Source organism: Onychomys torridus, chromosome 6 (genome assembly GCF_903995425.1).
Source record: "Onychomys torridus chromosome 6, mOncTor1.1, whole genome shotgun sequence".
Classification (NCBI taxonomy): Eukaryota; Metazoa; Chordata; class Mammalia; order Rodentia; family Cricetidae; genus Onychomys; species Onychomys torridus.
Genome location: NC_050448.1, coordinates 102,601,860 through 102,627,205, shown reverse-complemented (window position 1 = coordinate 102,627,205; position 25,346 = coordinate 102,601,860). Strand labels below are relative to the sequence as shown.

Below are 25,346 nucleotides of genomic sequence, written 5' to 3'. Positions count from 1 at the left end.
GCTTTAAAATCCATCTTGCTGGGTTGGGTGACTCACACCTGCCATTCCAGTACTATGGATATACTGTGGCAGAAAGATCAAAAGTTCAAGGGCAGCCTCAGTTTCTAAGTGAGACTGTCTAGAAAAACAACAGCAGCAACAACAACAAAATCCACTCAGTGGACCAGTTTCTGAGTCTGCTCCCATCAGGATAGGTCACCCCCTAAGTGTATCAGAAGCAATGACTTGTGTTCCTTTGGGTGTCTAAAGGGAGCAGTCCTTCACTGTACTCATTTCAGTAAGAATTAAGGGTTCCTTGGCTTCAGATAACCATAGATAAAGTTTGACTCAGGCTTTTCAACACTTACCCATAACAAGACTCCCACAGCCAGGGTCCTCGGGCTGTAATGTGGATCTGGGACTTGGTTTTTCTATTTCGAACTGGTTTTGGTATCTAGAGAGTAGCAAATGTTCCTGAGTCTTGTTCTCTCCTTTCCTAAAGGAAATGGATTTCAAAGATGTCCCCTTGAAGGCTCCTCTTGCCCATCCCTCTTGCTCCTCACTTCTTTCTGACCTGTGACCATGACTGTAACACCTTTAATGGTGACAGACTAATGAATGGTCTGTCCACTCCATCATCACTCTTCCAGGATACTGCTGTAGTCTCAGACATAGCTCTTCACACCCTTCCTTCAGCTCCCAGGCAGTAGCTTCCTGTAAAGAACACTTTTGAAAGTGGTGCCCATGTACACTTCATTTCTTCTCTGGACCGTTAAAGAGCTACATGCAGCTTTTCTGGCTGTTTTAGTTACTTTTCTTGTTACTGTGAGAAAATACCTAAGAGGTAACTTAAGAGAGGAAGTGATTTATTATGGTTCCGGGTTCAAGAGGACAAAGGTCATCATGTTAGGGAAGGCATGGCGGTAGAAGTGGCCACAGGCTGGTATTGTAACTTTCTCACATCTGGGGATCAGAAATTACTGTGCCAGGGTGTAAACTTTAAGACCCACTTTCTCTTTTGAGTCTGCGTCTCCTAAAGTTCCACAACATTCCAATCTCCATAAGTTAACACGGTCGCGTTGCCACATGGCTCACAGGTTGTATACTCTTAGGTATCATACATGGGCAGTGTGTTAGATTGGTACTATCAAAAAAAATGTTACAGACAAGCTAGCTTAGAAAATTTATTCCTCACAGTCCTGGAAGACTGGCACCAGCAGTTCTGGAGTCTTGACGTTCTGATTTGTTTCTCGCTGAATCCACAGATAAACAAGAGGAAAAGTGACCCTCCCCTGTGAGTTCTAAAAAGGCTATAAGCCCATGCAGGCCCCACCCTCACTTTCAGGGTGAGTCTTTCTGCCTCATGTACGTGCTCTAAAAACACCTTCACAGACATGCCCAGAAGTTTGTCTCCTAGGTTAATCCTAAATCCTGTCAAGGGCCTGGGGTGATGGACCAGTGGTTTAGAGTGCTTGCTCTGCAAGCATGAGGACCTGAGCTAAAATCCCCATCACCCAAGGCGTATAGGACTATGTGCGCCTGTCACCTCAGTGCTGAGGGGGTGAATCCTGAGGGCTCACTGGTCAGCCATCCTAATCTAAGTGATGAGCCTCCAGTTCAGTGAGAGGCCCCTTCTTAAGACAAGAAGGCAGAGAAAGAGAGGAAGACCTTCGACGAATTTCTCTTGCCTTTGCATATTCACATATGGCCACCGCAGAATTCTCACATGGAGACACTGTACACACATTCTCTCTCTCTCTCTCTCTCTCTCTCTCTCTCTCTCTCTCTCTCTCTCTCTCTCACACACACACACACACACACACACACACACACACACACACACACACAAAACCCATCAAATTGACAATCAAGATAAACCATTGCAAGTTCTAAGTTCCTGTTCTCTGTAGGTCAAGAGGGGGTCCACAGTGATTACCTGGTGACTTTCAGCAGCAGAATGCAAAGAATGTATCCAGGAAGAGAGCTAGGAAGAAAAGGAGTATGGACAGGAGTTGACCTGAGGATATAATACCTTAAACCTACCAGGCATTCCTTCCTCATGCCTCTTATAAGTGATATTTATCTCTGTGGCTCTACTGACCCCACTTTGAGTCCTCACTTTCTAATCAGTCCAGTGCCTTTAGTCCAGGAAATAAGATCCATTTTTCATGGCTCAAAACTTTGATGTACTGAGTGTCATTCATGTAACATGCTGAACTGAACAGATACAGTTGACTACCATCGACTAGCTACTGTGAAAAGCAGCATCACAATTTCCGTGACTAACACACTGGAGAAATAGTTTTCCATGCCTCACGATATCAGCAGAAGAATGAGGATTGGCTCCACATGCTAACAGAGACCTGACCAAGCCTCTTGCAGTCTGCAGCTCTTCTACCTCATGGGTGAGGTCTTCCTCTGTGTTTAGCTAGCATAAGTGTAACAAGAGCAGAACATCATTATGGGTGGGCTTTACTAGCAAGCCTGAAGGTGGCATTCAAGTCTACTTGTATCATACAGGGTAGAACCAAGTCTCATAACTAACCAACCACACTGAGATGGGAGACTATTTTGTAGTGACTTCATAGGGTGGCCATAGCAAAGCATCCATGTATGACACAGACTAGTAAGACATTTTAACTTCCATATTCACAGTTGTGAAATCTGAAGTCCAAAGTTAAGGAGTCACCCAGAAAGAATGGGGCTTAAGGATGTAGCTTAGTTGCTATATTGCTTGCCTAGCATGCATAAAGTGCTGAGTTTGATTCCCAGCACAACATAAAACTGGGTGTGGTAGTCTGTGCTCTAATCTAGCACTTAAGAGGTAGAGAGAAGAGGATCAGCAAGTAGTTCAAGGTAGTTCTTTGTTACAAGTCAAATTTGAGGACTGCTTGTAATCTTGCCTGGAGCAGGTGGGCAAGCAGGCAGGGTGTGTGTGGGGGGGGGGTGGGGGGGGAGGGGTGGGGGGCACAGTAGTTGGGTCATACTCTTTCTGAAGCTCCAAAGAATGCCTCTCCACTTCCTCCTGAGTTCTGGTGATGCTGGCACTTCTTGGCATTCCTTTTCTTGCAGCTGTATTCCTTCAGTTCTGCCTCTGTCCTCACATGCCTCCCTCCCCAGATGTTCCTGTGCAGGTCTCTCTTTTTATAGAACACGGCCATTGCAGGTTAGGACTTACTCTAGACCATCACCGCCTCATCTAAGTGTGACTAGATCTGTAAAGGCTCGGTGTCCAAATGCAGCCACATCCACACATTCCAAGACACTGATTGACAGTTTCATTCATAGCAATGGTATACCTGCATAGCACCTCCAGAAGAAAAATGGACTGGGGAATTCCTGTCCAATTTCTGCCAAGTTGTTAAGGTTTTCAGCCCCAGAGGCGAACCATTCTAAGAACTTTTCTGAACTGAACCTTTTAAACATTGTTTCTATGAAAATGCATTTGTAACATCAGACAGCTCTGACTCACAAATGAACTTTGGTTTTTGTTTTTGTTTTTTCAAATATTTATTTATTTATTATATATACAGAAGATCTCATTACAGATGGTTGTGAGCCACCATGTGGTTGCTGGGAATTGAACTCAGGACCTCTGGAAGAGCAGTTGGTGCTCTTAACCTCTGAGCCATCTCTCCAGGCCCACAAATTAACTTTGGAAGGTGATCTATCTCTAAGGCATAATGGCTTATTCTCCAAAGAACTTTACTCCACTCAGATAGTCTTATGGTTAAAAAAAAGTCTGATTTTAGATTTTTAAAATACTATTAGCTCTAATGGTTTAATAAAATAGAACAGGCATATTAAAATTAATACAAGCACCTATGAATCTCCATGCCTTTAAGGTATGTGGCATAAAACCTATCAAGACCTTTCTCTGTATGGGCTGCTGCCATGTGACTGGTTTCTGCCGCTGGCGTTTCCATCTGAGTCTTTGCTGGTCTTACTTCATTGTATAAAGTGGCTGCTTTTCATTGAATGTAGTCATGATTTAGTAAAGGAATAGTGGATTTCAACCAGAGGAATGTAATCTTTAGATTGTATTAACTTTGTTACCTTGGGCAAATCAGCCAAACTGCCTGTGCCCTGGTTTTCTTATCCGCATTGGAATTAAAATGAGTCTTCTCCCTTTGTGGTTATGAGAGTCTCATTAAAAATCACTAAATGCTTATTGTGTGCATGGCTGTGGGTGCTTGGGTACAGTAAAGGGAGAATATAGAGCCCTGTGCTTGTGAGGCTTTCTATCCCTAAAGAAAACAAAGAGTTTATGAACTATAGGCTGTGTTATACATTTAAGGTGTTAGCATCATTGCTACCCTGAATCCATCAGCTCCAATTTTCAAATATGCTTAAAAATGTTATTTAAAAAAATTTACAGCTTCCAGATAACAAGAAGAACATAAAAGAAAAGAAAAGAAAAGGAAAATCTAAGATTTGAAAACATCTACTGTGGTATAAACTCAGACTCATGGTAAATATTGGAAATGTCCCCTTCCTCCCTCCCTCCCTCCTTCCCTCCCTCCCTCCCTCCCTCCCTCCCTCCCTCCCTCCCTCCCTCCCTCCTTTCTTTCTTTCTTTCTTTCTTTCTTTCTTTCTTTCTTTCTTTCTTCTTGTAACTCAGGCTGGCCTTGAACTCTCTGTATGATAAAAGTTGGCCTTTAATTCCTGATCCTTCTGCTTCCACCTCCCAATTGTTGTGATTACAGAAGTGTACCCCCATACTTCTTTCTTTCTTCCAGGCAAATCTTACTCTGTAGCCCAGGCTAGCCTTGATATTGGATGGATCCTTCTGCTTCAGCCTTCCACTCGCTGGGACTACAGCCATGTACCACCATGTTTGGCTCAGTATTGAACGTATTTCTTTATTGTATTTAAAAAGAGTTCCTTGGCCTCTACCAGACACTTCACGCTGTATCAGGTTCACAGGGCATGTCAACGTATATATAAACCCTGCCTTTAAGGAGTTTGTTTGGCCTGCATGCTCACTACACATTGTTAAGATAGAAATGAAAGAGTTTCTGGATGAGAGGAACAGATTGAAGAATTCAGAAGGTGAAGAAAAAACAGCTACTCACTTAGACATTTGGACAGTCCCTCCTGGGTGAAATAGTTATTATAGGTTAATGTAGATGTTTACCTCTATTGGGAGCTAGCATTATGTTAGTGCTGTTCTTTCACTCTGAAAAACAAGTATGTGTAAGATTTTCTATTTCTATAACAACACTGCTATGCATTGAATTTTTGTGCTCTCTCCAAAATTGATGCTGAAACATCATCCCGGGTATGATGGTCATGGGGGAGGAAAGGCTTCAGGAGGTGACTGAATCACAAGGACAGAATGGGATTAGGGACCTTTTAAAAGGATACTAGCTGGGCCCCCTCCTTTGTCCTTCTGCTCTTTCCATCATATATCCACAGCAAAGAGCATTTAGGTACTGTCTTGGGAGGAGATACTGGGTCCTCTCTAGAGCTAAAGATGCTGTGCCATGATCTTGGATTTCCTAGTCTCTAGAACTCTGAGGTGAACATTTGTATTACTTATGAATTATCTAGTCTCAGACATTTAATACCAGAACCGGATTCAAATACTCTGGCTCTTTTTTTTTTTTTTTTTTTGTTGTTGTTGATTATCTAAGGCAGAGGACTGAACCTGGGTATTTAAAGTAGTTTATTACCTATGTGGAAGGCACTGTTGTAAGAGGTTGGCCAAACTCTATCAGAAGTTACCAGATCATAAACTGCTATAATATGAAGTGTGTTTGTTTCCAGTTTGTACAGAGATGAACAATGCGTATTCTAATTTGTTAACCAACTCTATTGATTGAAAAGCTGTTTCTGACTTCCAAGAATGATGACTATTTGTAATGATTCTCTTAGGCCTAGCTACATTATACCTCTTCCTTCTTTTTCTGAGGACTTTCAGTGGCCATTCTCCTTGACCGTAATATTTTTCTTTCAGAGAGTTGCTTGGCTTGATCCCTCACTTCATTCAGATTTCTGGGGACTGTGCCCAGGCACCTTACATAAACCATCATCTGCCTCTCATCCCTCTCCGCCCTACTTTTCCCACATAGAACTAACTAATATTTTTGCTTCTCATCTAATCTCCCTGTTAGAATATAAGCAATCTAGTGACAAACATGTTTTCTGTTTTCTTTGCTCCCATGTCCCTGGGGGTCAGATGGAGTCTCCCTGGTTCTTTGTTTTGGCCACATGGTAGATATTCAACACATATTTATTGAGTCATAGTTCAGGTTTCTAAGCCGAGGTTGTGCTCAAGAAAAGTCAAGTCAAGGAACTCCCCTAGAAAAGGGGAGGGAACAAGGAAGGATGAGGGAGGATGGTAGACAGACAGGGCACATCTTGGAAATTCTGATAACAGAAGTCACTTCTGGAAGCTTCTTGTAGACATTCTTGAAGGGCTTTGTGTCAGAACAAAGGAAGCTCGGAGTCTTCGCCCTGTCTGTGGGACCCCAGTGTCACTGTGGCACTGTATTTGTGGGATGGGTGTGCTGGAACAGAAGCAAGGGACGGCGTGAGGGCAGCAAGGTGAGGCTAACTCAGTGTGGGATGTGGCAAGCATCTCAGGACAGTGAGGCAGAGAGAAGGGGCAGTGAGAAAAGAATGTGAAGTCTTCGTTGAGGTGTTTGTTGGCAGGTGGCTTCATTTTCATGTAAGAAGCATCTTTAAGGAAGGCATTTCTGAGTTGAGAGGATCACATTTGTGGTAATAATGGGATTCCTAATAGAAATGCAGAGGTACTTTCAGTCTTCACAGCATCCTTACATACATTATCTCCCTGTTTTAATTCTCACTGTTTTTACACTCAAGTATTCTGCATGTTATACTCTGAGTTTTCTAGGAATAGGGATGAGTAGTTAGCATGTGTGCTTGTGCAAAATATATCTGGCTCTGCACCCACAGTTTAACAGTAAATATAGAAATAGCCACCTTGATCCAATAGATGAAATTAGGATTCTTGTTACATAAGCAAGCCACATTGTCTTACCCAGAATGGTTCTGGAAAATCAGACAAAAAGGTCCCTGAGATTAGAGCTTATGTTTTATTCACCAGTCAATTGAACTGTGCTCAGAAAGTCTCTGTAATAGGTATGAAATGTTTTACCTCCGTGACATGTTGTTTGTCTCACATATTTAACAGACCTTGGTTAACTGCTGTTAAGGAAGGCTGCTGTGTTGGTTCTGAGAAAAATCAAGGATGATCTTCCCTCCTCCGGGTTATCTCTAGACTGTCAAGTGGTGAATGGGTGGAGCCGGGGTGATACAGGTGCTATCAGAGCTTGCCTTGCCAGGAGGCCCAGGAGGGAGTGGTCAGGTTGCTGATGGCTGTTGAAGCTGTTCTCAAGCTTTATGACAGAAGCCATCCTTAAGCAGAGTTTTAAAAGGTTATGTAGCCTTGCATCAAGTGACTAGCATGATAAAAATGTAACTTTCCTATAATTACTTTAGGAGATTAATAGACTTCATTTCCTCATCTGGACCCGCTACAATGCACCCCTTCGGGTTCAGACATTCAAGTGTCATCATTTGCTCTGTATGCATTGTGTCTGTCCCACTGAAGTACCTGGAGGAAGAAAATGAAGTGCAGGTTTTATGCGTGGCAGGCACCGATCCTGTAATGGGTGTGTCGAAAGGCAAGCAGCAGGGTTCCCCAAATTGCTCCTGTCCCGGGCATTCTTTTTTTCACAGCTTTCTTTATTGTAGCCTGTCCCCCGATGGTAATTGGTTGAATCCGATTTAACAATGCAGTCAGATAAACAGTTGTGGCAGCTGCTACCATGGCAACGTCACCGTCCTCGCCCTCCTAGCGCGCGCCCCTTCCCCACCCCTCCTCCTGCTCCCGCCTGCCTCCTGCAAGTGCAAGCTCGCCAGTGGTCTGTTTCCGCGGCCGGGGTTGATGGCACAGCTATTTCCTTCCCAAACTGCTCAAAATGATGAACGAAGATGCAGCTCAGAAAAGCGACAGTGGAGAAAAGTTCAACGGCAGTAGTCAGAGAAGAAAAAGACCCAAGAAGGTGCATTGGAGGCTCCAGAACGTCTGTATATAAATGTGTGTGTGTGCCCGCGCGCGCGCATGAGTGTGTGTGTGTGTGTGTGTGTGTGTGTGTGTGTGTGTGTGTGTGTGTGTGTATGCCACTGCAAGGCTGGGGAAGCCGTGGGGGCTTAGGAGTAACTAACTATAGACACTAGGAGTGCCAAGCCTTGCTTTGGAAAGAGGCAGGTGCAAATGCCTGCTTTCTGGGGATTCGGAATGAAGCCTAGGTTCACTATGAACCCGTGACTGGAGCCCGGTGAAGTGAGCACGGATAAGGTGTGTTCGGAGGCTCCCTGGGGCTTGCTATCTCCTATGTATGCTTTGGGTGTTCACTGGCTACAAGTCGTTTATTACTATTATTTTTTCTTTGGATGACTGAGTTTAAGAGTCAGAATGTGTAGCGAGGTGGCTTTGGAAGCACAACACAGATTTTTGGCCAGCTGTGTTTGCTGGGTGATGATCTTGAGATGGCTAGACTGGGTATGCCTTTTTGGTCCCACCCTTAGTGTGTTCTTCCTATGGAGGAAAGACCGGAGCAGTAGGATTCCCCGGCATGCTCCTTCTTTGCTTTCTTAGATCCTCTACAGTTTTCTCTGACATTAGCGTGATAGCTCTTTCAAAGATTAAGATAAACAGCTAAAGATATTATGGGCGAGGGTGGGGGGCTGGGCACACAAAGCAGTGTGTAGGATTTCTTACTCTGATACATTCCCACATCCTTGATTTTCATGGAAATGACACCAGTGTGTGTGTGTGTGTGTGTGTGTGTGTGTGTGTGTGTGTGTGTGTGTGTGTGTGTGTGGTGGGGGGTTGTTGCAAACTAGGCGACCCCACCCAGCACTTCTTTATGGCCTGACTCCAGGTGAACTGTTGCCTTCTAGAGCTCTTGAGCCCCACCTTTGAAAGAGATGCTTCCCAGATCAATCCTCAGGTCCCTTCATATCCTGGAGCAAAAATATGGGCGGGGTATTTCATATGATTCTCACAGAAATGATTTCTTCTGCTTTGGATGTCTTTGGATTTTGTAAGAGCAGATTGCAAAAATATTAGTTTTAAACAAATGAATATTTCTCATTTCGCTACTGTTGGGTTTGCATGGTGTTTCAAAACTATAGCTCTGTGGTATAATAAATGTCTCCTAGTAAAAGTCTAAATAATTTGAAATCTCTGATAATTAAAAGATACAGCTAACAAGAGAGTGGTGCATTTGTTGTATAGTGTCATGTGGTCATATAATTCCTTAGAAATAAATGTACTCACACATGACAGTTTTTAAATAATAGCACGCAGACAGTGATGTCTGATAAAAGGCAAATAGATAATTCAGGGAGATGTGAGCACAGAATTCTTAAGTACCTGAGAGTTCCGGATTTCCCATTACTGCAGGGTGTTTTCATAGCATATTAGCTGATTGAGGTGGGAGCCACGGATCTGCTGTAACGCACACTATCATTTCAAGATTCCCCTGGTTTTTCTCTGAAGCCCCTTTGCTGCATTAGAAGCAGGATCCTAAGGATTGCTAAGGGGGGTAGGAAAGGGATCTCAAGGAAAATTTAAGCTCTCGAAAAGGATAGCAAATCCACAGGACTAAAACCATCTCAAAGTTTGACAGGACACTGAGACACTAAAACCCTCCATGTAACAAGTATAATATTCCTTTAGGTTTCATTTTTCTCAGTTGATTTTAGGAGTGTCTCCCTTTTATAGCTAAAATATAGCAATTAGTAGCAAGTTTTGAATATATATATGTGTATATGTGTGTGTGTGTGTGTGTGTGTGTGTGTGTGTGTATGCATGCACTTGAACACTGAATTATTGAGTGTTGAAAGCCATTTCACCTAAAAAGAATTGCTCTTAAAAACATATTTGTTACATGGTGGAGAGGATGTGTACACACACCCTCCATATGTCAAGTCTGATGAAAGTAGGTTCATCCCTTCACATTTGGAGCATACATCAGTACTCATCTGTGAACACAGGATAATTGTATACATGCATGAGTATCTTGTGAGGATTCAAAATAACAGACACAAAGCTATTTGGACCCTATACAATGTCTAGTTGATAAAATTTTGTGTTATTGTTGTTTTCTTAATGGGTGTTTATTGTAGTAAGCCTTTCAGGAGGGAAATCTGTTATGCTTTTGAAAGAAGTGAAATAACAATATGTTATTAGTGTTGAAAGGCTAGCGGGCTTAAAAATACTAAAAGTTATATACTCTAATTTGAAATCATTTAGAAAAGTATACCCCATACAAACCATTGCGATGTATGTGAATGCATAGTGGAGCTGATTATTGTTTCATATTATTTTGCACAGCAGGTAACTTAAGCTTCTTCCTCCTGCCTTCCTTCCTCACTTCCCGTCTTCTTTCTCTGTTTTTATTTATTTGCTGTGTGTGTGTGTGTGTGTGTGTGTGTGTGTGTGTGTGTTCATATATGTGGGTGTATACACACTTGTGCACATATAGAATCCAGAGACAAACCTGGGTGTTTTTTAGGAAGGTCATCTATTTCTTTTAGAGCATCCCTCATTGGCCTGATGCTTCCTAAAGATGCTAGGCTGACTGACCAGTAATCCTGAGGGCTACTCCCATCTCTTGCCCTGCCCTCCAGTACTGGGATTACAAATGCACACACACAATTGTAAAAATCTGTGACATTTTGATCTGGGGATTGAATTCAGGTCCTTATGTTTTCAAGACATCACTTTATTGAGTGAGCCATCACACCTCTCCCATCCAATCTTTCTTGCTGTGATACTAGCTATTGGGCCTTGTGTGTTCTAGGTAAGCTTTCTACCACTGCATAGCATCCTTTAAATTTTTGTGTGAAAACTAGACCATTAAATGTTCTTTGGTTAGGAAAGAATAATCAAGAGGTAAACATCTGGGAAGGACATATAAGTTGAGAAAAGCAAGAGCTGGAGCAAAGTTCATGCCAAGCCCTCCAGGTGGCAGTGGTTTTTTTTTTTTTTTTTTTTTTTTTTGTTTTGTTTGTTTGTTTGTTTGTTTTTTGCTAGAGGTTCACTGTGATCTGGTGTGGAATCCTGAGTATCCAGGATGATTGGCCACCAGCTTTCCTTGGCCCAGGTGGAGATCCATCTGCTCATCATGTTCCTTGTAAACATGCCTCTGGTCCAGTAAATGAAGAGCAGATGGTCCATGACCTCGTCTTTATATGTCATGAAAGTGGTTCTAAGGGGAAGGATTGGAGGGTCTTTGCCCACAAAAGCCTGTTAGAAAACAGGCTCAAAGAAGTGTTTGTTTATAGCAGAATTTTGGTGAGTACGTAAGGACAGTGATTTCTTTAGGGAATTTCATGTTGACCTTCAGTAATTGAGCTTGTTAGCCTCCTCTGCTGTGACCACTAGGAAGTCACCTGTGGTTGAACTGTTGTGTTTTTGACCTACTGCAGTGAGCAGGAAGATACACAACACAAGGGCAGTGGACCATTGCAGTGAGAGGTACCCCGGGGAATCACAGGATGTGGATTGACCTTGATGACAGGATTTGCAGTAGAAAGGGGTTCCCAGAGAGTAGGAGTTCATTCTCTGGATGACATATCATCAGAAAGCAGGTACAATATGGTGTTCTGAGAGCTGTGATTAGCAAAGACATTTCTCTCATTTATCAAAAGATGGGGTGTTTGGTATTTTGTGGCTTGGGCTATGTCTGTGTTTTGTCTGTGTTTGGACATGATAAGGGTGAGGTGCTGTTTCTGTCTTGCTCCATGCTGGTCACAGAGTGACCTTGGGAAATGTGGATGCTCCTGGAATTGCCCTTGTTCAATTGGACACCATGGCCAGCTGCTGGAAGTTAGAGGGAGACAGATTTCCTTTATTATTGCATGCTCTTTAGGTCCAAGGAAAATAAGTTGTGGCTAGTAATGCTGCTAATATTTCAAAGAACAGTTTCCTTAAGACACAATTATTTCACACAAAATCAGTATTAACAAAGGTGAAGAATTGAGGTCAATGTTCCAGGGGTAATATGTGGAGAAAAGACAAGAGGCTGTGCCAATTCTGACTAGATTCTGGGTCAAAAATGAAATATTAGGAGCTATGGAAGTGAAAAGTATAAATCCGAGTTGACTCCACAGAAACTTCTTATTCCACATGTTATTAGAAACTTATTCTACATGGTATTTTGGCTGATCATATTAAAGCAACCTAGAAGCATGCTGTCATACATCTCGACTTGCTTTCCAACTTTATGCCAATGAGATGTCAGTGACTTGGCTCTAGAAGAGGCTGAAGGAGCCTTAGAGAAGTTATATGAGTGAAAATGGAAAAGGCCAAGCATCAATCACATATGACAGTTTCTTAAGACCTCTAGGCTTGGTAAGTTGTTCCAAGGCAAGTCAACATATAAGTGGCTTTCATTTGCTAACATGTTTGTATATAGATAAAAGTAAAATGGAGGTGGCGTTCTTTTTAACAGGGTAGTGGGATAAAATAGCTTTGTAGGATACCGTATATTCACTTAAGGTGCTTTGATACAGGTTGTTGGAATAGTCATGAATATTGTGGCTTTTTTCATTATGTTTGTGTTTTAAATAATTTTTTAACATTTGTTTGTTTTCTGTGTTGGGATAGAGGTACACTTGCCACAGGGCACATGTGGAGGTCAGAGGACATTGTGGGAGTCAGTTCTCTCCTTTCATTTTTGGATTTTGGGATTGAACTCGACTCACCATCCAGACATTGGCATTTTTATTTCTATATACTTGCTACTGCCTAACTAGAGAGAGGACAGATGTATGTCGCCAGATGTGTGACTGAAGTGTTGCAGCATAGAAATCTGAGTAAGAAATGCACTAAAGATCTTATTTTGACAGCAGCCACACAGAGCATGGCTGGCTGGATCTGATAGTGAATCTAACATTGGAAGATTCACATGCTCTTGTGCTCAGATTGGTTCTACATTAAAGCTGGTGTCTTCCCAGTTCAATCAAATAGAGACGTTTTCATGCATAATCTGTCCTGAGGAATAGCTCAATTTCTTGTTTTTCAAATAACTTATAATTTGACCTTTCATTAGAACATCAATTTATAAGACAAAATGGTCTATGTTGCCTGAAGACAGAAATTCTCTGTTACTGAAGGTATTTAAAATGACCATCTGTCAGGGGTGATGGAATTTTTATTGGATGGAAAAATTCTTTCCAACTTGTCTTCTCTAGATTTTCAGTGTCTTTCTTCTTTTATCGATTTGTCTTTATGATACTTTGCATTGGTGATTTGATATTTTGATAATAATTTATCCTATAATATCCTGGTGAGAGTAATAGGTTTCAAAGTATTTTTTGCTCACCACAACTACCAGTACTACCTGGGAAATCCTAGAAAAATTAAGTTCTTTGGACCCACTTCAAACTTACAACATTACCAGAGCAACATTTAGAGATTTTTAACAAGCTCCAGTCTCTTCTCACACTCAAGTTTAGTCATTACTTTAGAGTGGTTAGCAGGGACTATGTTTTATCTTAACTGGGCATGGCGGAATGTGTCTGTAATAGAAACATGCGGATTCATAGTTCAAGGCCAGCCCTGGCTACCATAGCAATGAAGGTGAACTGTGTCAAGACAATCAGAACAAAATAAAATCAAGTAGCTAACGTTGGGAAAGGAAAGCAGAATCTTTGGTTAGAGTTGATACATTGCTATTCTGTGGCTCTCACAGTTAACCTTTGTTCTTTCATCTAGATGCAGAGCAGTGAGCAACGTAAGGGAACAGAAAGCATTATTTTCTCTTTTCATCCTATGTCTGAATCCTAGGATTGCTTTACATTTGCTCTCATGAGTCTTCTTCCTGTTTTTCTTCGCGTTCCACTAGTGGCATATTTGGAGCAATTTCTCCCAAGGAAATCAGATTGAGCTGAACTGCTGTTCTCTTTCTTTCTCTCTCTCCCCATCTCTCCTTCTCTCCCTCTTTCCCTCTCTCCTTACACACACACACACACACACACACACACACACACACACACACACACACACACAAAGGTTTTGCTCTGCAGCCCAGGCTGGTTTTGAACTCCTAGTTATCTTGCCATAATCTCCCAAGCACTAGGGTTACAGATGAATGCTGCCACACTGGCTTTCCATGTCTCTTGAGAAGCTTCTTTGATCCTCCTCTGAGATATCCTCATTCTTTCCGCTTGTATTATTTCTTATCTTCAATGATCACACTTTATAAAATGCTCTCTCCAATATATGGGAATAATATGTAAAACAGACATCCTTCTTTGCTATCTAGAATGTTCCTCTAAGCAGCACTCTTTGGCCTTCATACCACAAGGATAAGTTCCTGTAGATGTTCCTAGAAATTGGTCTAGACAGACAATGTACTTGACCTGGAGTGTCCACATGAGACAGATGGAACAGCACAAATAGGTGAGTGGGCACCTCTGCGTGCATGAGGCACGCCCAGCTAAGCTAGCCTGTAAGAGTGATACTACTTTCATGATTTTAGGTTCTTTTGAGGAACTCTGCCAGCATGCCACTCTCAGTGTTTGTTCTACTACTGGTTCCTTCTCATCCACTCTCTGCTGAAGTGTTGGAGGTTTCTTTCCCTCTTTGTAAACTTCCTACAGTGACATGAGATTGCACTTAGAAAGCGGCTTCACATTTTCAGTCTGCCTTTCTTTGTCCTGTCATGATTCGGAGCATGGGGAATTGTGAAAATGCTTCTAGCTTGTTTGCCTTCCTGCTGCTGTTCTCTGCTAATTTCTGTTGGTAACAAAGACAAAGCCACTGCTTGTTTTTGTCTCAGTGGACACTGGCAGAATTCATGACAGCAAATAAAGTTTCCACTTCAGTTTTTTTTTTTTTTTTATTTGATAAGACAAAGTTGGCACTGCAACGAAATAAGGTATTTGGATAGAAAAAGTTCTTCTGTGTAATTGAGACAAGTCAATATTATAAATGATTCTTTTTATCTGAATTTCACTAGTACTTCCTGTCCCTTAAAGGAAGGTCAATCTTTTAAAGCCAGAGTGAGATGGTAAAATAAGATCTACTCAATATATGCTGTAATCTAGGGCTGGGTGTGGTGGTACATGCCTGTAATAGCAGCACTTGGGAGGCAGAGGCCTGGAGATTGCTGTAAATGAGAGGCTAGACTGGTCTATATAGCAGGTTTCAGGCAATCCAGGACTACATAATATAGTGAGACTCTAAGTCTCTCTCTCTCTCTCTCTCTCTCTCTCTCACACACACACACACACACATCTGACAGGTGAAATATTAATCATTAGAGCCAATTTTCTATTCTTTTGATTTAGTGCTGGGGTTCAAACTCAGGGTCTTATGTATGTGAGACAAGTTGTTTACCCAGATCTGTGTGTGTTTGTGTGTGTGTGTGTGTGTGTGTGTGTGTGTTTATTTATTTATTAAATAGTATCTCACTACATAACTCTGACTGGAGTGAATTTGCTACATAGACTAGGCTGACTTTGACCACAGAAATCTGCCTATCTTTGCCTCACAAGCACTGGATTAACAAGCCTGTGCTGTCAAGCCCAGCCCTCCAAACCTGTTTTTTGTTTGTTTGTTTGTTTGAATTCCTGTTTTTCTTTGAACTCACACACAATTATTGTCTTATTAATTTGTGTTTGTAGTCATTAAGACAAAAACCTTGATTTCTAACATTTGCTTAATGAGCCTCAGCCTCCAAGAATCAGTCTGTTCTAATCAGTTTAATGTAGGTGTTTGCTCCTCATGTGTAAGAAAGCTCCCTTGTTGCAATCATTTGACATTGATTTGCTGGGTGAATCTCACTCTGTTAGATGCGATGGACCAATGGTCTGAAAGTCAATGACTAGATACCTTCGTGGAATTTACAATCTGAGTGGACATTACTATCTAAGAATAAAGTAATGAATAATCCAGAGAAATATTATAGTGTCATGTACATGTAATGTCACAAGTATTATGGCTGATAGTATAAATAAGCATATGGTTGTGCATTGTCAGAAATAAACTCTATAGAACTCCGCAGAATAAGAGGTCAGTGAGAGTTGGTTAGAATGGTAACCCCAGTGGAAAAGCAATAGCACTGAACCCTGGATTTTGACAAATACTTGAGTTAGAAGAGCTTGAACATTCAGACATTTTTAGCCACATAATTCCTAGGTCACTTTAGGAGTTAGGAGGCTGTGAAAAGAGATGTTACAATATAGAGACATAAACATTGGATGGGTGAACTGTAAAACAGGTGGGTGCACTCCCACATGGTTGTCTGTGTGCTTTGATTTCTGGGTCAGCTCAGGTTTCCAATTCAGAATCCAGTTTGTTTGGGAAACTTACTCTGTGTTCCGCTCCTAAAATATTTGTCAATCATTTTATTTATGATTATTTTTGTTGCATATGTTTATATTTTTAAACTGCTGATGCAATTAGTAGTAAATTCCAGCTAATAAATGTTCAAATTAACCAGGCTAGTATTGATGCTTTTAGAAATTATTCCCTTAAGTTGCCTGCTGCTTAGCAAAAGGGACATGGTAATCCAGGATGGCAATTATCTGGAACACACACATAAGACTTTGTTTATCATTTGCATGTGCTTTCATAATGTATTATTTAAACACTATTGGTAACAATGTAGCTTTGTGGCCCATGATTGAGTTCTTCCTGAGTCTCTCGTTGGATTTGCTCATCTTTGAGTGAGAAATGCATGGCTCTTCTCTCTTCTGTAGTCCTTGATGTGGCCTCCAGCTTTTGTATTCTTCTTTGTTTATCTTTGATGGAAGGCAGAGGGACTTGTGTCCAATCATTGTACCTCTGGCCACTTTTTACTTTTTACTTTGCTTCTCCAAACAAGAACACATATCTACTTCCTCTTGAGAAAATATTTACCATTGAAGAGAAAGAGAAAAAGGAAGATATTCTAGAAGTCAAAATACAGAACCAGAGCCAAGTGGTAGGGTCTGTGTTGGTATTAAGAGTCTGAAGAAATCCAAAATAATTTGTGCATCATCTTGTAATGCTTTGACAAGTGCTGTGGGCAATAGTATAACCATTTACCTTAATGTTCATCTTTTGCTCATATTTGATAAGTATTTCCATGTGGCAGTTTGACCCTGTTTAGATGGCAATGTTACAATTACTTTTATTAAATTAATTTTAATGGACACATGAAACAAAAATTATATATTTTAGTGACATAGACCATGTGATATTTTGATACCTATGTATATTGTACAATGTACAGATGTTTGTCTCATCAAATATCATTTTTTGTTCAAGTGTTTATCTCATCAAACATTTATCAATTCTATTTTTGTTGCTGATTATTTTTGACACAGGGTCCCATCTAGCCCAGACTCTCCTGAAACATTTTTTCTAGCTGAGGATGCCCTTAAACTATATATATGTTTACATAGTAAGTATTGTACATTCTCTTAAATCAGTGAGATGCTGAAGATGAGCTATACATATGAATTTGGTCTATGTGTTTCCTACTGCAATGAAATATAGTAAATTTAATTAATATTTTTCTGTCCATCATAATCTACCATATATTGTCATATGTATAGAAAAGTTGTCTAAAATGTTTATATAAGTAGCCTATAAGCCTTGGCTCAGCAAGATGGCTCAGCAAGTGAAGGAGCTTGTCACCAAGCATGATGACTTGAACCCCCAGAATACACACACACACACACACACACACACACACACACACACACACACACACTTAATAAATAAATGTAAAAAAAATGGTTTGAAAGAGACTCAGCTCTGTTGCACATAAGGAGGGAATGTCCACAATGGTGCAGAAGCACATTTGTAGGTGGTTCTTAATCTTCCAAGTACAGAGATGGAGACTTGAGGAACTGTTGATTGGTAGCAGTGAGTATGGAAACTCTTCATGTCAATTTGTTTTCATAGTTTGTAAGACTACTCTGAAAACTGTATTAATAAAATGAGAATAAATAAGACATAACTATACCTTGAGACTCAGAATAAGTGCATATTATGAGGTTTTGGGATGAGCTGGGTTTTTATTTCAATTGTTCAGCTACCCAAAGTAACATGAGTCTTTCTGCCATGATTCCAATATAATCCCATTGTTGTTGTTTGAGACAGAATCTTACTATGTAGACCGAATTGGCATGGAACTTACTATGTGGATCAGGCTGGCCTTGAACCAAGTGTCATGATTACAAGTGTCAATCACCATGCCTACCTGTCAACTGCAGAGAGCTGCTGATCAAAGTGAGAAAACACAGAAGAATGCTAGGCACAGATAGATAGATATACCTAACTTCAGCACTAAAACAAACTTTTTTTTTTTTTTAATGATTGTCTTACTGACACAACTTTATTTGTTAAGATTATTCTGCAATCACCCATTTTCTAAATATAAGAAAGAATTCTGGTATTTTTGAAAGGTACATGGGAAGAATTGAAAGAGTAATGTAATTTTAAAAAGATGGAGGTCCTACATTGCTTTATACTTGAATAAGTCATGTTTTAATAATAAAAATTCTTGAAGCAGTATTTTACAATAACATTAACACTAGATAATATACACTGATATATATGCTGAGTTCAAAGCAGACTAATTTGGACTTATGTTATCTTCACATATTCTTATCAAGAGTACTTTATTATCTCTTTCATATTTCATTAGGAGGAGGGTTGTGTGTTTTTCTTTGGTTGAGAAAGAGTCTAGCCATTTAACCCAGACAGGTTTCAAACTGCAACCCCCCTGCTTTATTCAGCCTCCTTGGTTCTAGGATACATGCATACATGCACCATCATTCATGGCCTTTATCCTCCTATGGCAAGTGAGGAGACTGGTGTGGAGATGGCATTAAAAACTCTTCGCTGATTGAACCCACAAGGGCACTAAATGATGAACTGTGGTGTAACTCCCAGTCAAGATGACTACTCTGGTCTCTTCCACCCTGCGAACATCTGAACATGGCAATGTGTCATATAACTGAAATAAAACAAAGTGTGACAGACAGGGTTTTCTTTGCATTGGAAACTCATCTCGTTAATATGTTATGAAGGTTTGAATGAGCTAGATGTCCCTGATATTCTCGGGCATCTGAATAATTGGTCCCCAGTTGGCAATATTGTGGCAATAGATTTAGGAGGTGTGACCGTGCTGGAGGAAGTATGCCACTGTGTGGGCTTTGAGGTTTCAAAAGTCACGCACTGTTTTCAGTGTGCTCTCTCTGCTTCCTGTTGGCTGTTTGAGGTGTGAGCCCTTGGTTCTGAGCTTTCAGCTCCAGGCACCATACTGGCCTGCTGTGCCATTTTCCCACCTGGAGCCATAAACCTAAATAAACCCTTTCTTTTATAAAGCACTTGGTCATGGCATTTTATCGCAGCTGTAGGAAAGTAAATAAGACATGTTTTCTCTGGTTGGCCAGTGAATTTAAAAAACTAAGTTTTAAACCCCCTCCTCAAATACTATTCAAAGCAGAGGTATAAATCCAATCAGGACAATATTTTTTATGTACTGGTTGACCACAACCATGAAGTTTTCAGAGTATTAAAGTCTGATGGGAGTTCCCACCCTCTGAAATGGAGCGCTGGAGAATGAAGCTTTTTATTTTTGTGTTTCTATCTGTACTTTGACTGTCTTTTACAAATGCCTGATACTCTTAATGCAGCCTGGCCAGTATAATGGTGAATTTGTTAATGAGTTCATGTTGCTTGTCCTAATTCAAAAGGTCACCAATCCATCATGTGCTCTGTAATTTCATTACACACCAGGAACCCCTTACTACTTGTTAAGAAATCCATGGGACTGACTGGCTTATTGCGTGGGGTATTCATCCATTCTGTGTACTGGTGTGCAGAGGAACCAGTCTTCTGAACTTTTTTGAGAGGGGTCAGAGGCCTTTGTGACCTTAACTGGTTTCCACACTTGACTTTTGAGGACATTTCCTGACAGGTTGTATGTGGTTTCACAGAATACCTTGATCAGATTAGGAAGTACTGAATCATGGGCCATCATACCCAGAATGTGAACTTCCTCCCCTTTATAGTTTCTTCCAAGTCATAACTTTATGGTCATTTTGTTCATTTCTGTTTTATGAGACAAGGTATCACTATAGCCCTGGATGGCCTGAGGCTCACTCTGTAGTCCAGCCAATCCTTCACATCTCCAGTGCTGAGATGCCAGCTATGTACTACTATGTTAGGTTTTTGTGGTGGTGAGGATTGAACCCAGGACTTCAAGTGTGATGGATAAGCATTTTGCCAGCTGAGCATAATGGTTCTCAGCCCTTCATATGTTCTGTGTCTTTTCTGACTGTCCAGCTTTGCATATTGCAATATGGCTACTTGCTTTCCTTTTGCAGTATATTTTCAGAAAGTATTTTCTATAACACATAGAACCATGTTTAAGTGGATATTATATACTCTGTAAATTGAAGAAGAACCAGTTATTAATAATTCAATAAATTGAGGATGCATTTCAGAAGTGTGTGTGTGTGTGTGTGTGTGTGTGTGTGTGTGTGTAAGAGTGTAAGAGAGAGAGAGAGAGAGAGAGGTGTAGCATGAATCTTAAAGAGTTCTTAGGTCTTATTAATGAAGTTCAAACCCGAGGCCAGTTATTGGGGTGATTGCTGGAAGATCAGAGACACAGAACAAGCCACAGCTATCTCACCTTGCTAGTTCCTCAGATGATTCTGTTTCCTCAGGCTGGAAGCTTCTGAGTCCTCCTCCACATGAATCTCAGCTGAACTGTGTCACTCCAAAGCCTGAACGCTTAAACAACCAAATGCTTAACTAACTACATGTTTTACTCCTTACCCTTAGTTCCTGGTCCTCACGCCTTATATACCTTTCTCTTTCTGCCCCCTCTCCCTGGGATTAAAGGTTGGGTTTCTGGGATTAACGGCATGAGTCACCATGCTTAGCTGTTTCTAAAGTGGCTTTGAACTCAGAGATCCAGCTAGCTCTGCCTCCCAAGTGCTGGGATTAAAGGTGTGTACGACCACCGCCCAACTTCTGTTAGGGCTTACTCTTCCTATTTTCTAGCCACCATTTCTGGCTCTGTTCTAGTGGCTGTCTGTTCTCTGACCCCAGATATGTTTATTTTGGGGAACACACAATATTTCAGGGAATACAATACCCACCACAGAGAGGGATTGTGATTGAGCAGAGGGTCTTGTGTATGCCAGGCAAATTGGGACATTTTTGATAGGAACAGTTACATCACAAGGATGATTAATACTGAAGCTGTTATGGCTGAGTATCTTGATACGTTGGGTGTTCATTGAGTGTGAGAATGACCCCCACACATCTGTTCAACAGCGGTTGTCCAGGAAACCCTCATTTGTTTTTTGTCCAGTAATAATTACAAGGCTGAATGGCTATGACATTTAATAATTGGATGAATATTTTGCCTTTTCTCTCTACAAATTTGATTATTTACCCTAGCTTACTCTTATAATTATATATCTATTGACCCTAAAATGACCTGGAGGAATTACTGCACTAAAACCAATTTAGGCAACAGAGGAAAGTATGTGTGTTTCATGATTCTGGTTCTCTTATCTCCTTGGAATCTAATATTTGTGCTTGGATGTTACCAAACAGTAACAAAGAGACCATCAGTTTTGCAGTGTGTCTGGAATGAAAGCATTTGGTTATAACTGAGTAAATGTCTCATGCCTGCAGCCAAAATATACTTAAGAGTACACTATAGATAAAAAAGTTGGTAATAGTCATTATTAAGATGAGAGATTCTTGGAAAGGCCGAGTTCAGCATTGCTTTCTCAGAGAACATATAGTGAGTCTTGAGTTTGCCTTTTCCCTTTTGCCTGACCCAAGGTATATATGCTTAATTTTAAAAACACTTGAAAATTAACAGATGAGGAACTCAAGGAGCTGAATTATAGAAGATGGCATCTTGTGTCATACCAATATATTTTTAATAATGAAACTGAATTTTCATTTGAATATGGAAGTAAAACTGCAAGCTGATGCTAGGATAATTTTATTAGACTGTATTTAAGTTTTGCATTGTTTATATAACCCAGGGTGCCTTCAAATCCAACCTGTAGCCTTCAGCTCCAAGTGTGGGGGGTTATAGGCATGCTTGATCATTTTGATTCAATATACTTTGATTTATTTAGATTGCAGTGGGAAAATGCTCTAATATTTTATTACATCTTGTGGCTTAAATGTCATGGAAAACTCATCATTCAGCTGACTTCACAGTATTGCCTTTTTATTTGAGAATGAATTAAAACATAAGACTTATGTTTGTTTTTTCTGTCAAAACTAATGACAGTTTTCTTTAGCCATAGGTACAAAGTTTTCCTCTGATTGAATGGCAGTTTTGAAGATTTCAGTGGTATGGTCTAGTTTAATTGCTGAATTGCTTATAGATGTGAAAGATGTATATCCCTTGTAGAGAAAGTGTGCTTCCACAATTTTTGAGAATTTGTTGTACTCTAAGTATATTTTTCCTGGAGTTTAATAGTAGGAAAGGGCTTCCTAGACCTCATCATCTCTGTGGATCCCCAAGGAATACTGCTCTTGTCATGAGGATGGGCTTCTGTGTCTACTATAATCGCATTTCCCATATGCAGGTGCCAATTGTTATGGGAGCACACACAAAACAGCAGGTGGTGTCATTTGGGGCTCAGCCAGCTGGAGGAGGAGGAGGAGCAGTGCATTCCATAGTGCCTCCAGCCACCTCCTGGTTTTCACTTGACAGAAATCCCTCTCATTCCCATGTGCCAGCTTATCCACCTCACTCTAAGCTCAGTCTGTGGTGTCTTGCCAACAAGTACGGTCTTTGACCTTTAGGGAAAATCTGAACCATTATACACATTACTACTTCACCTGGCTTTTTTGAGAAGTAGATTTTAACTCTGATTTTAAGATTTTTGTCATGAATGACTGTTAAATTTCTTGTGCATATGTAGAGCCCCTCACACATACAAATTTTGTTGCTGAAGTTGAAACAACCATAGCACCTCTCAAATTCTAGGGGAACACTTGTCACCCACTCTATGTGTGTAATAAAGGGAATGATACTCATCTTATTGCAAAATCAGTGCACATGTGAATACATCGTGTGTGTGTGTGTGTGTGTGTGTGTGTGTGTTTGTGTGTGTGCATTGTGTACAAGTATGTACACATGTGGTTGTAATATTTGACTCATACTGGTTTCTTTTGGGAGGATGCATATTCAGAGCTGGATGTAGTTTGAAATCTTGAGATTCAATTTATTCTGATGGAAACTCCACCTCAGCCCCTGGCACCCTGGTATCCATATACCCAAAGATTCTGGAATGTTTTAGTGGAAGCCCCACCTCTCTGCCCAGACCCTGCCCCTCAGAAAGTTCTTCCAAACACAGCTCCTCCCCCAGAGATGTTCAAGACCACTCCCACAGGGTATTTAAACTGCACCCTAGAAAACAGACATGTGGTTTTTTGGTCTCTCTTCCCCAACTCCTTGTTGGGGGCGGTGCTGGAAAATCACCCAGGTGCACTTTACCCATTAAACTGGGGCCTTTTAAAATTCAGTCTGATTTGGCTTGCTGCATTGGATGGAGAGGCTTATCAGGGTGCAAAAACTTTTTACAATCTTATTTTATCAGAGGAAACTGAGATCCAGAAAAGTCAAGGGCCTTGGCTCGAATGCTGTAAGCTGTTCATGGCAGTAATGGGCTGGATACTCTATTCATCAGATTTCTAGATATAACTGTAATCTTATTGGCTATTGATCATTGTATCACAGCTTTACAGTGATAACAAGGATGGAAGTGATGGTTCTCAGAATGACACAGTTTCAGAAATGCCCGGGGGTTGGGGGGACATAGAATTCACTGAGAGAAGACAAGCCATTTTTCTAGCACCTATGAGTGTATTGAGCTTTCCCGGGTGAGGCCACACCATTACAGCTCACTCCCCAACATTTCCTATTGGGTTGTTTTTGAAGACCTTGTCATGCAAGCACTCCCTAACCAAAGGTCTCCATTCAGCTGTTACCCATGGGAGGAAGACTGCTTTTCTGGACTGTTGTTCAGGTGTATATGTTATACCTTAAGACTTTCTCTCTAAAGAACTATAAAATAGACTAAAAATGCAGTTGAAGTATAAGTATTTTGATGAAACAACATACAGCTTATTCTGAACGATTAATACCTGATTCTTTTAAAGGTTTCAATTTAACTGTGTGTAGTTGCATTTTCAGTTCCTTTTTGCCTTTACTGAGATGCCTTAGGCACACACCTATGCTTCCTGCAGTCTTCTTATGCTAACTGCAGGATCTGGTGCACTCATCATGAGCCCTTGAAGTTCAGTTACTATAATTCTATTATTAGGAACAGTATCCGTTATCCTCTATACATCCATGGGCCTTCTCCTAGGTCGTTTTTAGAATCCATTTCGAGGGCTAGGTATTTTTATATCTGGTCAAATATAAACCATCAGAAGGAGAAAGACCTATGCTTGGCTTCTGGGAGTTTATGAAGGGTGGCAAACACACCAATAGGTGGTTGTTGTATCACATTATAACCACAGCAGTGGAAGCAGCATACAGAGCTTGTTGCTGCTCACAGGGAAGATTTCTGAGAAGGGAAGAGGCTAGGTAACAACTCAAGCTACAATGACGATGATTCAAGGCACATCATGAAAGAACCCTTTTTGGCAGAGGGCTGAGTATGATCTGTGCCCCAGGAAGAGAGAAGAGGTCACACCAAGCAAAGAAGGGTGTACCAGGTAGAACATGGACTTGGTGTCTTGTGTTACATTTGTATCTTTGGACAGATAACCAATCTTTTGTGCCTCAGCTTCCTCATCTGTAAAAATGGAGAGTATTACACAGTCCGCCCAAGAGTATCTCTGTGAGAACTAAGTTAATAGGTGTCAACGTAGACTAGGGTTTGCCATAGTGTGCTCCATTGTTAGATTGTAGGTAAAAAATGAACAGGACAGGTGATATATGAGTCTGGGGATGGGAGTAAGCTTACTGTATCTCATGTTGATGTACTTGGACTTTTTGTTGAGGAGCCAAAGACAGGACTTCAAAAGACATGGAATGGCGTGACCAGATGTATTTTTCTTCACTTTAGAGACTTCAGAGAATGGAAAAGTCTTGAGGCAGATTTTCCTAGAGACATGCAATGGGAATAAACCATGATAGAGGAGTAGGTATGGAGGGAAAGGGGCAGAGGTAAAAATTTCTAATTATATCACTGAACACAAGAGTGAGAGGGAGGCTGGGAAACCAAGAGTCAAAGAGGACTCCCAGGTGTCAGCTCTGCTGATCTGGTGGCTGGTGGCACTATAAACAGACTTCACTAATGATCAAGGAGAAACAGGCACAGAG

The 25,346-nt window shown here is 40.9% G+C and overlaps 1 protein-coding gene across 13 annotated transcripts in view; it reads left to right on the top strand.

The window, feature by feature from the left end:
• Positions 1-25,346, top strand: part of Ank2 (ankyrin 2) — a 582,948-nt gene that overhangs the window by 271,697 nt on the left and 285,905 nt on the right. For 3 of the 13 annotated variants that reach the window (XM_036190322.1, XM_036190321.1, XM_036190319.1), the window contains exon 1: positions 7,844-8,015. The exons of 2 other annotated variants lie outside the window; for them this stretch is intronic. In XM_036190322.1, the coding sequence (XP_036046215.1) occupies positions 7,932-8,015 (84 nt within the window). In that variant the 5' untranslated portion in view covers positions 7,844-7,931. Of the gene's footprint in view, positions 1-7,828; positions 8,016-25,346 lie in introns of those variants that run through there. 8 more of the 13 variants (XM_036190326.1, XM_036190320.1, XM_036190327.1 and 5 more) reach the window with 4 other exon arrangements.